The sequence below is a fragment of the Gobius niger genome, assembly GCF_951799975.1.
Source record: "Gobius niger genome assembly, chromosome: 18".
Taxonomy (NCBI): Eukaryota; Metazoa; Chordata; class Actinopteri; order Gobiiformes; family Gobiidae; genus Gobius; species Gobius niger.
The window spans coordinates 2,063,237-2,076,213 of record NC_136869.1 but is presented as its reverse complement, the minus strand read 5'-3'; the positions used below and the strand labels follow the sequence as shown (position 1 = coordinate 2,076,213).

Sequence of the window (12,977 nt, the reverse complement as noted above, 5' to 3'; positions counted from 1 at the left end):
CCCTCCTTCTCTTTTCTCCTTTTTTTCCCTTGTTTACCCCACCTCTTTCTCTGTCTTTTATCTCTCTCACTTCTCCCCTTTCTTTATCTTCCTGTTTTCTCTCTTTTCTATCTCTTCTCATGCCCCTTTCTTTCTCTTCTCTTCCTTATTTCCCTCTTCTTCTCTCTTTCGTCCCCCTTTCTTTCTCCTTTCTCCCTCTCCTTCTCTCCCCTTTCTCTTTTCCATTATTGGCCTCCTTATCCCTCATCTCTTTTTTCCCTTTTCTTTGTTCTTCCTCTCACTCTCCTGCCCTCCTTTTCCCCCTTTCTTTTTCCCCTCTCCTACCCCCCCACCCCCCTCTCTCACACAACTTTTCTCCCCCTCTCTCCCTCACTTTCTTTTCTCTCCCCTTTCTCTCTTATTTGCCCCACTTCCCCTCTTTCTCTTTTTATCTCCTTTCCCCCTTTTCTCTTCTCCCTTATCTGCCCCTGTTCTCTCTTTTGTCTCTCTCTTGCCCTCCTTCTTTCTCCCTTTTTTTGCCCCTCTCCCTCCCCCCTTCTCTCACACACTCCCTTTTGTCCCCTCTTCTCTTCTCCCTCTCCCTCCACCTCCTCCCCCTTCGTTTCTCTCTTATCTGCAGTTTTTTTTCCAGTGTGAGGAGGTGTTTTTCCGCTCGTCTTTATCTCTTCAGGAACACGGTGAGTCTGAACGCTCGTAAAAAGAAACAGGAAAGACGAGAAATGACAAAAACAAGGCGACGTCTGGGGGAGAAACTAAACCAGTCACTTTTTCTGTGCGTAAATCCTATTTATTAACCTCTTAACTCCCGCCTGAACCGAGAGCATTTTCTCCAGTTCAGCTTTACCCAAATCCGGTAGGCCAGTGTAACACCTCACTTGAAAGACCTACAAAACTAAATGGATCTTTTTCAGATTTTTTTTTCATCACTTTTTTTGTTGGGCAGTCGTCTCATTTTTGTCAAATTTTCGTGACTTTTTTTGTCAAATTCTTATCACTTTTTCATCAATTTTTTCTCAATTTTTCGTCAATTTTTTTTTCCACTTTTTTTGGTCAATTTTTGTAAATTTTTTGTCACTTTTTCGTCAAATTATTCACATTTTTTTAGGTTTAGGTTAATTTATTTGTACCCGTGGGTAAATTCGTTTTACAATTCTGAGAACTAGTCGACACATTAAAACACACAGATAAAACATCACACATATTAAATATAAAACTTGTAAGTGCTCCAGATACTAACAGGATGTGCCTTTGGTACAAAAACAACTGAAGTTTAAGCCACTCGACAGTAACAAAGATAAAAAGCCGTGTCAGGGGCGATTTGAACCCGTCTTGGTCATAAAGGAAAGGGCAGCGGGAACAAAGCTTTTCTTAAAACGGTTCCTGTGGCTTATTGGCATCAAAAACCGACGCCCAGACGGAAGCATCGAAACTCTGAATGCAAAGGATGCTCAGTGTCTTTGACGATGCTTCGTGCCGTCCTCTCTAACTGTCTATCCTGAAGAAAGTCCAAACTGGTCTGAGGCCGAGGACTTTACTGGACCACTTGACGAGCTGATTCAACAGAACAGAAGAGCTCCCGTACCAGGCGACCAGGCAGGAAGCTCGGGTCGCTTCGATGAATGCCCGATAGAAAAGTGTCATCACAGTTTTATCTATATGAAAGAAGTACAGTTTCCGAAGACAATACAGTCGCTGGTGGCCCTTTTTACAAACAGCAGCACAGTTTTCATTAAAATTCAGTTTGCAATCTATAATTGTTCCAAGACACCTGTAGGACTCCACACACTCCACTTGTTGTCCCTTTATATATGTTACATGTGGGAGAGCGCTCTTCCTAAAGTCGATGATCATGTCTTTTGTTTGATCATCGACTTTAGGAAGAGCGCTCTCCCACATGTTTTTGGTCAAATTCTTATCACTTTTTCGTCCTTTTTTTTCGCAATTTTTCTCACTTTTTTCTCATTTTTTGTCACATTTTCATCCTTGTTTTCGTCTCAGTTTTGTTGCTATTTTCACAGCTTTTTTCCAGAAGCTTTTGGATTGGGGTAAAGCCAAACTGGAGAAACTGTGCTCGGTTCAGGTGGGAGTTAAGGGGTTAATATTGCCTGCAGTTCACAAACTATCCACCGGGGGTGCTGCAGCCCCCTCAGCACCCTGGGTTCCCACGGCCTTGGCGAGTTCTCTGGCATTTCTGTGGAACTGACCCTGAAAGTTATGAAGTGCAGATAAACTCGTCCTTATGAAGACGTGGGGGCGACAAGTGTGTCCGGAAAGTTTGGATAAAACATTTTCATTTAGTGGCTTCATCTTTGTCAGTGAAAGAGTGGTTCCCAAACTTTCCGTCTGGGGGAACCCCTTGGACCTTCTGTTACCTCGAGGGTTTTGATGATTATTTAAAAATTGACAACAAAAAGTGCTAATTATTAGTAAAATTACAAGGATTTTGCCTTGAAAAGCAGCAAAAATACACACGCATCACCAGGTGCTAAAAAAAAAAGCACATTTACTAATATAAAAAACAAAACTAGAATAGTCTCAAATTCATAGATGTTATTGCTGAATCCAGTGTTAATTTTGACAACATAATTTAATTTAGTTTTAGTCTTTTGACAAAAATGTAATTTGATTTTAGTCCAGTTTTAGTCAAAAAAAATATCTTCAAAAAAACGTTTTAGTCTAGTTTTAGTCGACTAAAATTGCATGTCAATTTAGTCGACTAAAACTAAGACTAATTTAGTCGACTTTGCATTAATATTCATTCTAATCATATTTAATCAAGGTCCTCGACTTCATGTTTCTGCTCCACATGAACAAAGCTCAGAGCTGATCCTTTGGCAGAGAATTTACATGATCTGAGGCTCTTTCAGACGCTCAATAGAAGCTTGGATGATTTTAGTCTCTCCTTTTCATTTTTATTTAGTCTTATTTTAGTCACAGTTTTAGTCTCATGAAAAACTTTTTAGTTTTAGTCCAATTTTAGTCGACAAAAATATCACTTTGACTAAAATTAAGACTAAATATTTTAGTCGACGAAATTAACACTGGCTGAATCATATTTAAAGAGACTATATGGAGTTAAAAATGTAAAAACTAAGTAATTTCTTCCCCGACATGTTCCTCCATGTCCTAATGTGTAGAATGAGCCCAGACCTGTTCACCACAACTGCCTCTAAAATCCTGCATGAGCTTAATATAGAAGCTACAGTTACGCATAAGGCCTGAGGTGGCAGTAGTGAGTTTAAAATGACCAACTTGCATCTAATCTCTAAACTCCCACCTGAACCGAGCACATTTTCTCCAGTTTGGCTTTACCCCAATCCAAAAGCGTCTGGAAAAAAGGTGTGAAAATAGCAACACAACTGAGACAAAAACAAGGAGGAAAATGTGAAAAAAGTGAGAAAAAATTGATGTCCAAAAATGGACAAAAAAATGTGAATAATTTGACGAAAAAGTGACAAAAAAGTCACAAATATTTGACAAAAATGAGACGACTGCCCAACAAAAAGTGATGAAAAAAAATCTGACGATGTGAGGAAAAAGATCAATTTAGTTTTGTAGGTCTTAGCTTTCAAATGAGGCGTTACACTGGCCTACAGGATTTGGGTAAAGCTGAACTGGAGAAAATGCTCTCGATTCAGGCGGGAGTTAAGAGGTTAAAAAAGAAAAAGTTCAAATAGCATAAAGTCCAGCTTCTTTTTAACCTCTTACCCCCCACTTTAACCAAGTGCATTCGTTCCAGTTTGGCTTTACCCAAATCAAAAAGCTTCTTGGCCAGTGGAACGGCTCATTTGAAAGCTAAGATCTGCCAAGCTTTGTCTCGTTTTTCTTACGTTTCTTTCATCACATTTGAGACCTTTGTCACTCTGTAGCTTTTTCACCACAGAAGCTTTTAGATTTGGGTGAAACCAAACTGGAGAAACTGCTTAGTTCAGGTGAGGGTTAAGTCTTTGGGCACCACTAGGGGTCCCCGTACCCCTGGTTGGGAAACATTATTGCTCTGTTCTGACAAACCAAGCACAGGTAAAGTCCTGGTATAGAAAAGTCATTCCATGAGCCGGTTTAAATACAACTTTATTAGTCATTTCTAACAGTGAATAAAATAAACACTACAGTTATAACTACGGCCCTTTTTATACTCGGTCACTAAGAACCTTTCCTTCATTATAATCCCGGACCTTTAGGACTTTACTCCAGACTAACTACAGTCACACATATAAGACGCTCCAGACGCTCCGCCGCGGTCACTCCTCGGGGGGCGTGGCCATCTTCACCAGGCTGTCCTTGTCGAAGCGGTAGAGCCTCCAGCCCTCCTCCTGAGAGAGGTCCTCGGCGCCGCGCCGCTTGTAGAACTGGATGGACGACTCGTTGTTCTCGGCCACCACGAACATCATCCCGCTGCAGCGCGTCTTCATCGCCAGCTGTCGGACAAACGGGGGCGGGGTTAAAGCAACGGGATCAAGGCGCAGGACGAGAACTACAATGTTACCTTTAAAATGTCTGACCAGAATGAATGATCTAAAGGTTTAAAAGCAAGTGTTAGGTAAGTTGATCCACTCATTTTGGAGATTCCATCTTGCCAGACCAAAAAAAAAGTGATGAAATGGCCAGAAAATAACTTTTTATGAAAGGTATTTTCCACTGAATTTTTGGCATGATCAAGACTTTATTTTTTTAAACCAACATCTTTAAAACCAATTCCAGAAGACGTTTTAAAGAGGGGGTATTCTGCTTTTTTCAGTCCCACAGCACCAGTCTATATCACACTACAATGATGACCAAACCTTCTGTTGGTCTGTAAATGCAGTAAATTAGAATAACTGCCTTGTATAAAATCGCTCTCAAAATGGCTGTAGTGAATGAAAATAGCAACAAAACTGAGACGAAAACAATGATGAAAATGTGACAAAAAAATGACGAAAAAATGACAAAAATTTGACCTAAAGAAATGACAAAAATTGATGAAAAGTGCCAAAAATGTTGCAAAAAGTCAAAAAAAAAAATTGATTAAAAAAAAGACAAATGTGATAGAAAATTGAGAAAAATTGACCAAAAAAATGACAAAAATGTGACAAAAACTTGACGAAAAAAAGAGAAAAAAAGTCTACAAAAATTACAAGAATTGACAAGAAAATGACAAAAATGTGACAAAAAATAGGCCTCTGTCTCTTTAAGAACCTCTGAGCCTTTAGACACGCCCCCTCCACACGCTGTCTGTGGCATCAGTGGGGAGGGGGTTCTGCTGAGGAGCACTGGTTGGTTACTCGGCTGGTGACGAAAGCTCGGAGGCGTCTCCAGGAGGTGGGGGCGTTCCTAGGAGGACTCAGGCAAACCTATCCCTAAAATGGCCGCCATCAGAGTCTTTACAGATTACTCAAAAATACGTGAATGTGCCAAGGCAACACTTCAGGCATGTTTTTAATGAGGGAATGACATAACATGATGGAAAGCTTGAAAAAGTCTATTTTGCATAACACCCCCCCCTTTAAAATACACACTAGGGCTGGGCACGAATTTTAATCTAATGGTGATTTTAATAAAGGTTGATCCCGATAATCACGTGGTGAGTTTTAATCGAGGAGAATTGGCCAGAACTGTCACAGTCTGGAAAACAATATGGACGGCGCAGCTGCAGCGCCTGTCAGGTCAATCCCAGGGAAACACTGGGCCCAAACAAACAGGAAGCACAGATGACACATGCGGCACCAAGAGGACCTGGTAAAGCTGCATGAACTCGTCTAAAGAGCAAAACAAACGCGTGAAGCTGCACAATGTTGGTTTTAATCACAGGGCTGGCAGGCAAAGAGTTAACGAAGTGCCAAATATAGAGTAGATGGAAGTAAATTTCTTCAAATACCGTATGATGGTAGTGTATTGTGAATGAATAATGAAAGTATTTAACATCCAGGCAGCAGCAGGTTGAATGTAATGCTTTTTAATGCCATGTTAAACTCCAGTTACTACATTTTTAATGCCGCAAACGCAAAGAATCACAATTTTACCCCAAATTTACCCCATATTTTCTCCATTTCCCCTGGTTCTTTTCCACAATTTCCAGCTCTCATTGATGGCATTTGTAAAAAAGGATCAGCTTGTGTGAAATAAGGGGCAGCTCTTCTGTCTCGAGCTGCTTTGACTCAGTGTGTTACATTTCTTTGACGTCAAAAGGCAGGTTTGTTACTCACGTCGCTGAGATGTCTCATGATGTGCGAGCCGATCCCCAAACCTGAACGGAAACAGAAACAGAAACATCAGCGTTTGATCCAGACACCGAGGCCACAGCTTCTGCTTCAGCGGCTCGTGCAGAGGCCGTCGTCATCGTTTGGTCGTTGTGGTTGGAAATAACCCTGGACGAGCTTCACTTTTGATTAACAGAAGCCTCAGCTCAGACTAAAAACTAACTCTTTCCACTTTAGTGTCTTTGAACAAACTCACTGACGTTATGAACCCAAACTGATGAAATGGTGGAAACCTCAGCACGTGTGGAACTTTAATCACACGGTAAAAGCATTAGACCTGAGCCTGAAAAAACTCAACACTGACTGAGCTCATTTATTCTCGTTCAGAAATGTGAGAGGGAAAGTGCTCAGGATAAGGAGAATAGAAACAAATAAGTATCAGGGATGGAACCATCTCAAAGGAAGTCACTGAGCGAGATCTAACAAAGAACACTTCTGCTTGTGACAGTAGAAGCACATTCATGTTTTTAGCTGTGGGTGTCAAGTCAAACAACTAAACCATTGTCTCGTCACAGAGCTACGCGACCAGTGTGACCAGTGTGACAATATAGGCGACTATATCCGTGTTTTTGACTGACAGAAGAAGAGCTGCACTTGTGTTCTACTGAATCAGAGCAAATTCACTCATCACAGGGGATCTGCAGAGCTGGACAAGTCAAATTTAAGACTTTTTAAGACCTTTTTAAGACCACAAATCTCAAAAATAAGACCTGTTTTTGAACGCGCGATATATAAATAGACTGTAAAGAAAATCACTGTCACAAAAATCCAAGTGTCAAACTGTTGTTTCTGATTTCACAGTGGGATGTTCAAATGTAAGAACTTCATTTTTCACATTAGGCATTTTAACCATTCAAGTTTTAACCTTATCCCATAATAAGAATATTGAGATTGAATAATTACTCACAATTATCGACTGAACGAAAGAAAACAACAGATATTTAGTTTGGATTTAAAACGCTTTGTAATACTTGAGCTGGTAAAACATTCACTGTTTCTAAAAATAAAAGCAGCTTTTCCACTCGTTTGCCTAGAACAAAACACTGTCAACTTTACAACTCATTAATCATCATAATTATTTTAATGATATTATTATTAGGCCAGAATCTAGGTTTTCTGTTTTCTAAACTTGTTTGTCAGATGTTTTGATGAACAAAGTGAGAAACGTGTTTCTAAAGCAACAGGACTTTCTCTTTCCTTCTGTCCCTGAGCAGAGGAGCGTTCGCTTTGTGTTTCCCAACATTTGGACAAACTTTATTGTGAATGATGCCGTTCATGACCTTGAGTTGGATATTTACAGTGAAGGATTATCTCCACGTTGTTTCATATTGGACGTATCTTTCCCCCGACAGCAGCATTACGGATCCATCAGCCACACCTCGGTCATGTTCTGGATTCCTAAACTCTGCTGACTTCAGTGGTTTTTCTGGGCGGATAAAGCTCTGAAGGAGAGTCCTTCTGCCTGAGTTTACGTTGTTTGTGGCGGCGGCCAGAGCGTCAGCGTCGCTTCGCCCTCTGGGACCATGAGCAGCACCGGGCGGCTCCTCATCGCTGCTTCTGTCACTTTATTTGTCGACTTTTTAAACTAAATTGTGCGCAAATAACTGGGTCGTTGAACGTTAATTTTTAAGACCAGTTTACCCTGGATTTAAGACCAAATAGGCCAAATTTTAGACTTTGCAAGACCCAGCGGATACCCTGTCTTCAGTTACAAAAGTGCGATCAATGTAAATGCAACAAAAAGCCTAAGATTCATGTAATGCCCTGCGGAAAAACCCTGAAGACGTTTGTCCCAAGTCTAATTTCTCCATGAGCAACTTCCACACATTAAAAATCCACCCTCCTCCTCCCCCGCGCCTCTCGCTCCTCGTCTGTTCACATGTAAAACACTGACGCGCCTCAGTCTTTAGACATTTATGAACGACCATTAATACTGCAGTCACCTCTGTACTCCTGAGTGATGTAGAAGTCCTCCAGATAGAGCTGCTTCCCGACCCAGGGGTCATAGGTGAAGTAGTACATGGCGAACCCCATCACCTTCACATCTGCGAACAAAGTTTATACGGAGTTTAAATCAGGACAGAAAAACAAAAGAGGAAACGTGTGAAAAACCAGCTGATCCAGTCAAACTAGAGAAAAACACAGACCTGTCACGAAAAACTGGAAAATATCATGAACCTAAAGATACTAGATACTTTCATCTGTAAAGTATAAATATGACAGTAAAGCTATGATCTAAAAGCGCATAATTGTATCTTGAAATGCCACAAAGACGGAAGAAATAAAAGGTTGATAAATGAACAGACCCAGAAGTTCGAGATGTATTTGCTGTGAGTATTTAAAAAGCCCTTCGAGGGACGGACTTGGCTAATTAGCCTTAACTTTAGCTGTGGTGGTGAAGTACATGGCATTACTGTAAATATACCTGACCTTTCTGAGCCAAAATGTGCTGAAAACAATTTTAGACATTTGATGAGTTTATGCAGAGCAAAGTCCATATTCTACAGCCAGTTTAATCCAAGTCAGTGCCACAAGTGAACGCTGTTTGCTCTAAAGCTGAAGCTAAACACACTAAAAACGATTGAACAGCTGCAGCCTCAGTTATCAGTTGTGTCTTGGATATTGTGAGTTATCAGACTGGCTATTTCTGATAAAAGCTTTAATAACGGCTCTTTTTGTTTCTTTTTTTTCCACAGTGTCGCAGTGATTGAGGATAGAACTGGCAGACGTTAGAAACACACCAGCACCGAAGACATAGCACTGCATTTCCTTTCCCTCCGTACATTACACACACGAGTACAGAACGACCACATGTGTGCCAAGAAGAGGAGGGCGAGCCGGACCGTTGAACGAGCGGCTCCCAGAAAAGAGCCGCAAATCTCATCACCAGAGACCGAGGTTAGCTCTACTATGACTCTGACTACCATTACTCTGACTGTCTTTAAAGTGTGTGAAAGCACCGTTACCTTCACTGGCGTCCTGATTCTGCAGCTCTTTGTCTTTAAAGTGTGTGCAGGTGCCGTTACCTTCACTGGCGTCCTGATTCTGCAGCTCAGCGATGACGCAGTGATAGAACGGGGTGTCGCCGAAGCCGTCCTCCAGGAGATCTGCCCAAAACATCCACAAAAGTCTGACTTAGCTTCTTCTAAACATCTCGTCTCGCGTGTGTGTAATCCGGGGTTTACCTTGCTCGGTGAGTCTGACCTGGTTCTCCATGTCTTCATATTTGGCCAGTTCCTAAAAAGACAAACGAATGAATGAACTTCAGGCTGGGGACATGTTATCGTCACGTGACCAGGGCTGTCAGACGAAACGGGGCGATAGGTCACGGTAAATCCGCCGCGGGGAGATTAGAGCGCGCTGAGATAACGAGTCAAACCACTGCGGAAATACAGTCTGGGTCACAGAATTAGGGAAGAACCAGGACTCGCCGCATAAACCAGGATTACCGCGGGACAAACACGACTGAAGACTGGGACGGGGATTTACTGATAGAAATGGCAATAACGTCCACACAGGTCCCTTTGTAAAAACTCCAAAACACTTCAGTAAACGTCACATGGCATTTGGTTCATAAACTTTACACACATGACTTTTCACACATTTTAAAAAGGTAACCATACTACTTAAAAATGACTTAATATAATTACATAATTATACTGCAATAAGTACATATATTGGCCCCTGAGTATCGTGATATGTATCTGATCACCCAATACAATACTCAGAGAAAGAAATGTAAGTCAGTCACCATCAGTTAGGCCTTTGAGACGGAGCACTGGTCTTAAACACCTCAAAGGGAGGTTTACCATCTAATCTGTGACACAGGCTGTCAGTGGCCTATTGGGGCATCACCTCCAGCTGTGTGTATAGAGCTCCACAGTCCCGCCCCTTGCAGTCCTGTTGCTCCAGAAGCAAAAAATCCCTGTCCACACGACCGTCGATTTTCCAAAAATTCAAATATTAAGAGTTTTAACGTCAGCGCAAAAGCTAATCAGCGATGTAGCAATTCGTGACCATAAAATGTTTCATTTCAATCCAAAAAGAAGACGACATGTTGAAGAAAAGGCAAAGGTACAAGGCTGTGACATCATTCACTTCCTGACTGTAGAAACTCCGTATCCCAAGAACCATTGCGACATCGCGCCCGCTGGTCAAGGCAACCAGGTTTTCAGCAAACACGGCCAGTTTCTTTTACTTTGCAGACAAACGTTCTATATTATTTCACTATTAAACAATCTGAATCCTGAAAATGATCGGTGGTTCGTTTAAGTGGATCGTTGGGAACATTTTTTGGACGTTTTTCTTACTCTCAGTGTTAGATGTGGATAAAACGTCCACTATCTGCCTGCATTATGTTTTAATACATTGTTTATAATATGTCGTCTACATTACAATAAATAAACACGTGTGGGAACATGAAGCTCCACCAATCAAAACCCTCGTAGTAGATCACGGGACTCCCGAGCATCCTGGGTAATGCAGTTCTAGGACGAAAGCTCGCAGTTAAACTAGATGGATCTCAGACGTGCTTTTTTCACCTGCGTCTGACTTTGCGGTCGCTTTAGAACCACAGAGCTGGATTCAGCCCAAGAGTTAAAGACTTTATTCCAAATCAATACGGTGTCAAAGTAAGGGGAGTTTTACTTCCGGACCGGAGAGGAGGCGGGACTGTGGAGCTCTAAGAGACCAGTGCTCAGTCTCAAAGACCAAACTGATGATGATGTTGAAACAGCAACAAATCAAAACAAAAAGTCCAGTTGAAATATTTAATTTTGAAGCATTAATGTTACCTGGATGTAAAAATGATCTTACATAGACGTATATACTCAACGTATTTTTGTATTTTCAATGCACTTTGTACAAAAAGTTTAGACTTGAGCCACATTTTCTCCAGTTAAGCAAATCTAAAATCTTCTCGAGTGGAGTTTACAGCCTCATTTGAAAGCTAAGACCTACAAAACTGATCGCATATTTCTCACCGCATTGTCCTCACTCTTTCGTCGTATTTTAGGTTTTATTTGTCGTGTCTTTGTTACCGTTCTGTAGCTTTTCTGTTGCATTTTCCTCCTTGTTTACGTTATTGCTGCCATCTTTACGCTTTTTAGATTTGGCTAGAGTCGCACTGTAGGAAATGTGCTCGGTCAAGGCGGGGGTTAAGAGGTTAATGTTATCAAAGGCCTTCATTTTAAAACACAACGCCCTGCGGAAACCCTAAAACGAGCCCCGAAAAGAGTCAAAAAAAATGCAACAAAACAGCCTAAAAACCGTGCAAACTCGCAGGTTCCCGGATGTCCTTATGTGGAAACTTGGCCGTGACGCGGAAGTGGGTCGTCTCAGATGTAAACAAAGGAGGCAGGAATTTTCCACCTGCCTCGGATTACGAGTATCGGGGTGTTGCGTTACAAACAACTGCGAGGCTTGTTTTTCTTATGAATATTACGTTTGCAACGAGCGAATGACGTAAAGCAACTAAAACGGGAAACTGGAAAGAGACAATAATAAAGACATAATAAAGAGTAAAACACTAAATCAGGTGTTATACAAAGACAGGAAGTGTAAACAGACGTGTGGCTAATCTTAAAAACCGTTAACTAGCTAGCTTAACGGTCAAAAACAAAGACCGTTAGATGAGGCTAACGGGGGAAACGCGATAAAAAACGGCGTTTCGGTGTGATTTTAGGATGTGTTTAAGGCTCACGCGTACGTTACGGCTCGGTAAGTCTCACGTGAGGGCTGACATCCGCATAAAACGTGCCTCGGTGCAGCTTTACACCGAATACGTGGCAGAGGAAGCACCCGGGCCTGGCCTACCTTCACCAGTCGTAGGATATCGGGCACGTCCCTGGGTTCAGCCTTTCGCAATTTATACTCCATTTTCTTCTTTTGCTCTTCTTTCCTTTCGTGAGAAGTCCTCTGTACGTGAAGTGGAAGATGAGTTGTTTCTTCATTCGCTTGAGAGTGGCTTTCCCTCCACGATCAGCCTCTGGTCGGGACGCGTTGGTGGAGACAGGGACATTCAGCAGCTCTCAGCCCGCGCGGCTCCTCTGCACTGACTGCTCCCCCCGGCCGCACACCCGCCTTTATATACCCGCCCACGCGCTGCGCTCCCATTGGGCAGCTCGGGTTACGCGGCCAATCAGTGACGCGCTGGAGCCGCCTCCCGGCCAATCCGCGTCCAGACACACAAAATCCCCACCGCCTTGTTGTTGTTTTTCTCCCTCGAAGCGAGCCATGGAGGAAGAAAAAGTACTCAGTCGGGACCGAAAATGTACTTAAGTAAAAGTAAAAGTATGAATTGTAAATGTTCTTTAGAAGTAAAAAGTATTTAAAAGCAGGAAGTAAACCAGGTCTAAACCGGACTAAACTAGGTCAGGTCTAAACCAGATCTAAACAAGGTCTAAAGAAGTAAACCACTAAACCAAGGACTATAATAGGTATATATTGGTGAATAGAAAGTCTCTTTTCATTTCAGAATGGTTCCCTAAAGGTGTCTGGGCCCACTTACTGGATGAAGAAGGAAATATTTTACAACATAATGATTTCTGTGACAAATTTGAAATTAGATGCACCCAGAATAAGTTCAAATAGATTGTGAAAGCTCTCCCAATATCACTTGTAGCTATGATATAATACCGTAAATTCTCTAATACTGGCCTGTATTCCATTAGCGGCCGGGTCTCCGACAGGGGCCGGGTTCGCGGCTGGCGGAGGCAAATTAAAGCCGGTCTCTAAAACAGG

The 12,977-nt window shown here is 42.0% G+C and overlaps 1 protein-coding gene across 1 annotated transcript; it reads right to left on the bottom strand.

Annotated features, from left to right (window-relative positions):
• Positions 1-4,191: 4,191 nt before the first annotated feature.
• On the bottom strand, positions 4,192-12,296 carry LOC306977717 (diamine acetyltransferase 1-like). Its single transcript, XM_079576145.1, has 6 exons — positions 12,051-12,296; positions 9,422-9,473; positions 9,263-9,343; positions 8,180-8,281; positions 6,183-6,223; positions 4,192-4,418 (listed from the first exon to the last, which is right to left on the bottom strand). Exons 1-6 carry the CDS (start codon positions 12,111-12,113, stop codon positions 4,242-4,244), a joined length of 516 nt encoding a protein of 171 aa, XP_079432271.1. The 5' UTR covers positions 12,114-12,296; the 3' UTR covers positions 4,192-4,241.
• Positions 12,297-12,977: the final 681 nt, after the last annotated feature.

Bases quoted from the DNA above. Each gene is read 5' to 3' on its own strand.
- LOC306977717 (XM_079576145.1), bottom strand. From the start codon at position 12,113: ATGGAGTATAAATTGCGAAAGGCTGAACCCAGGGACGTGCCCGATATC. The intron at 9,474-12,050 runs GTAGGCCAGGCC...TTGTCTTTTTAG, and splicing joins ATATCCTACGACTGGTGAAG to GAACTGGCCAAATATGAAGA. The intron at 6,224-8,179 runs GTGACTGCAGTA...GTTTCCGTTCAG, and splicing joins CATCACTCAGGAGTACAGAG to GTTTGGGGATCGGCTCGCAC.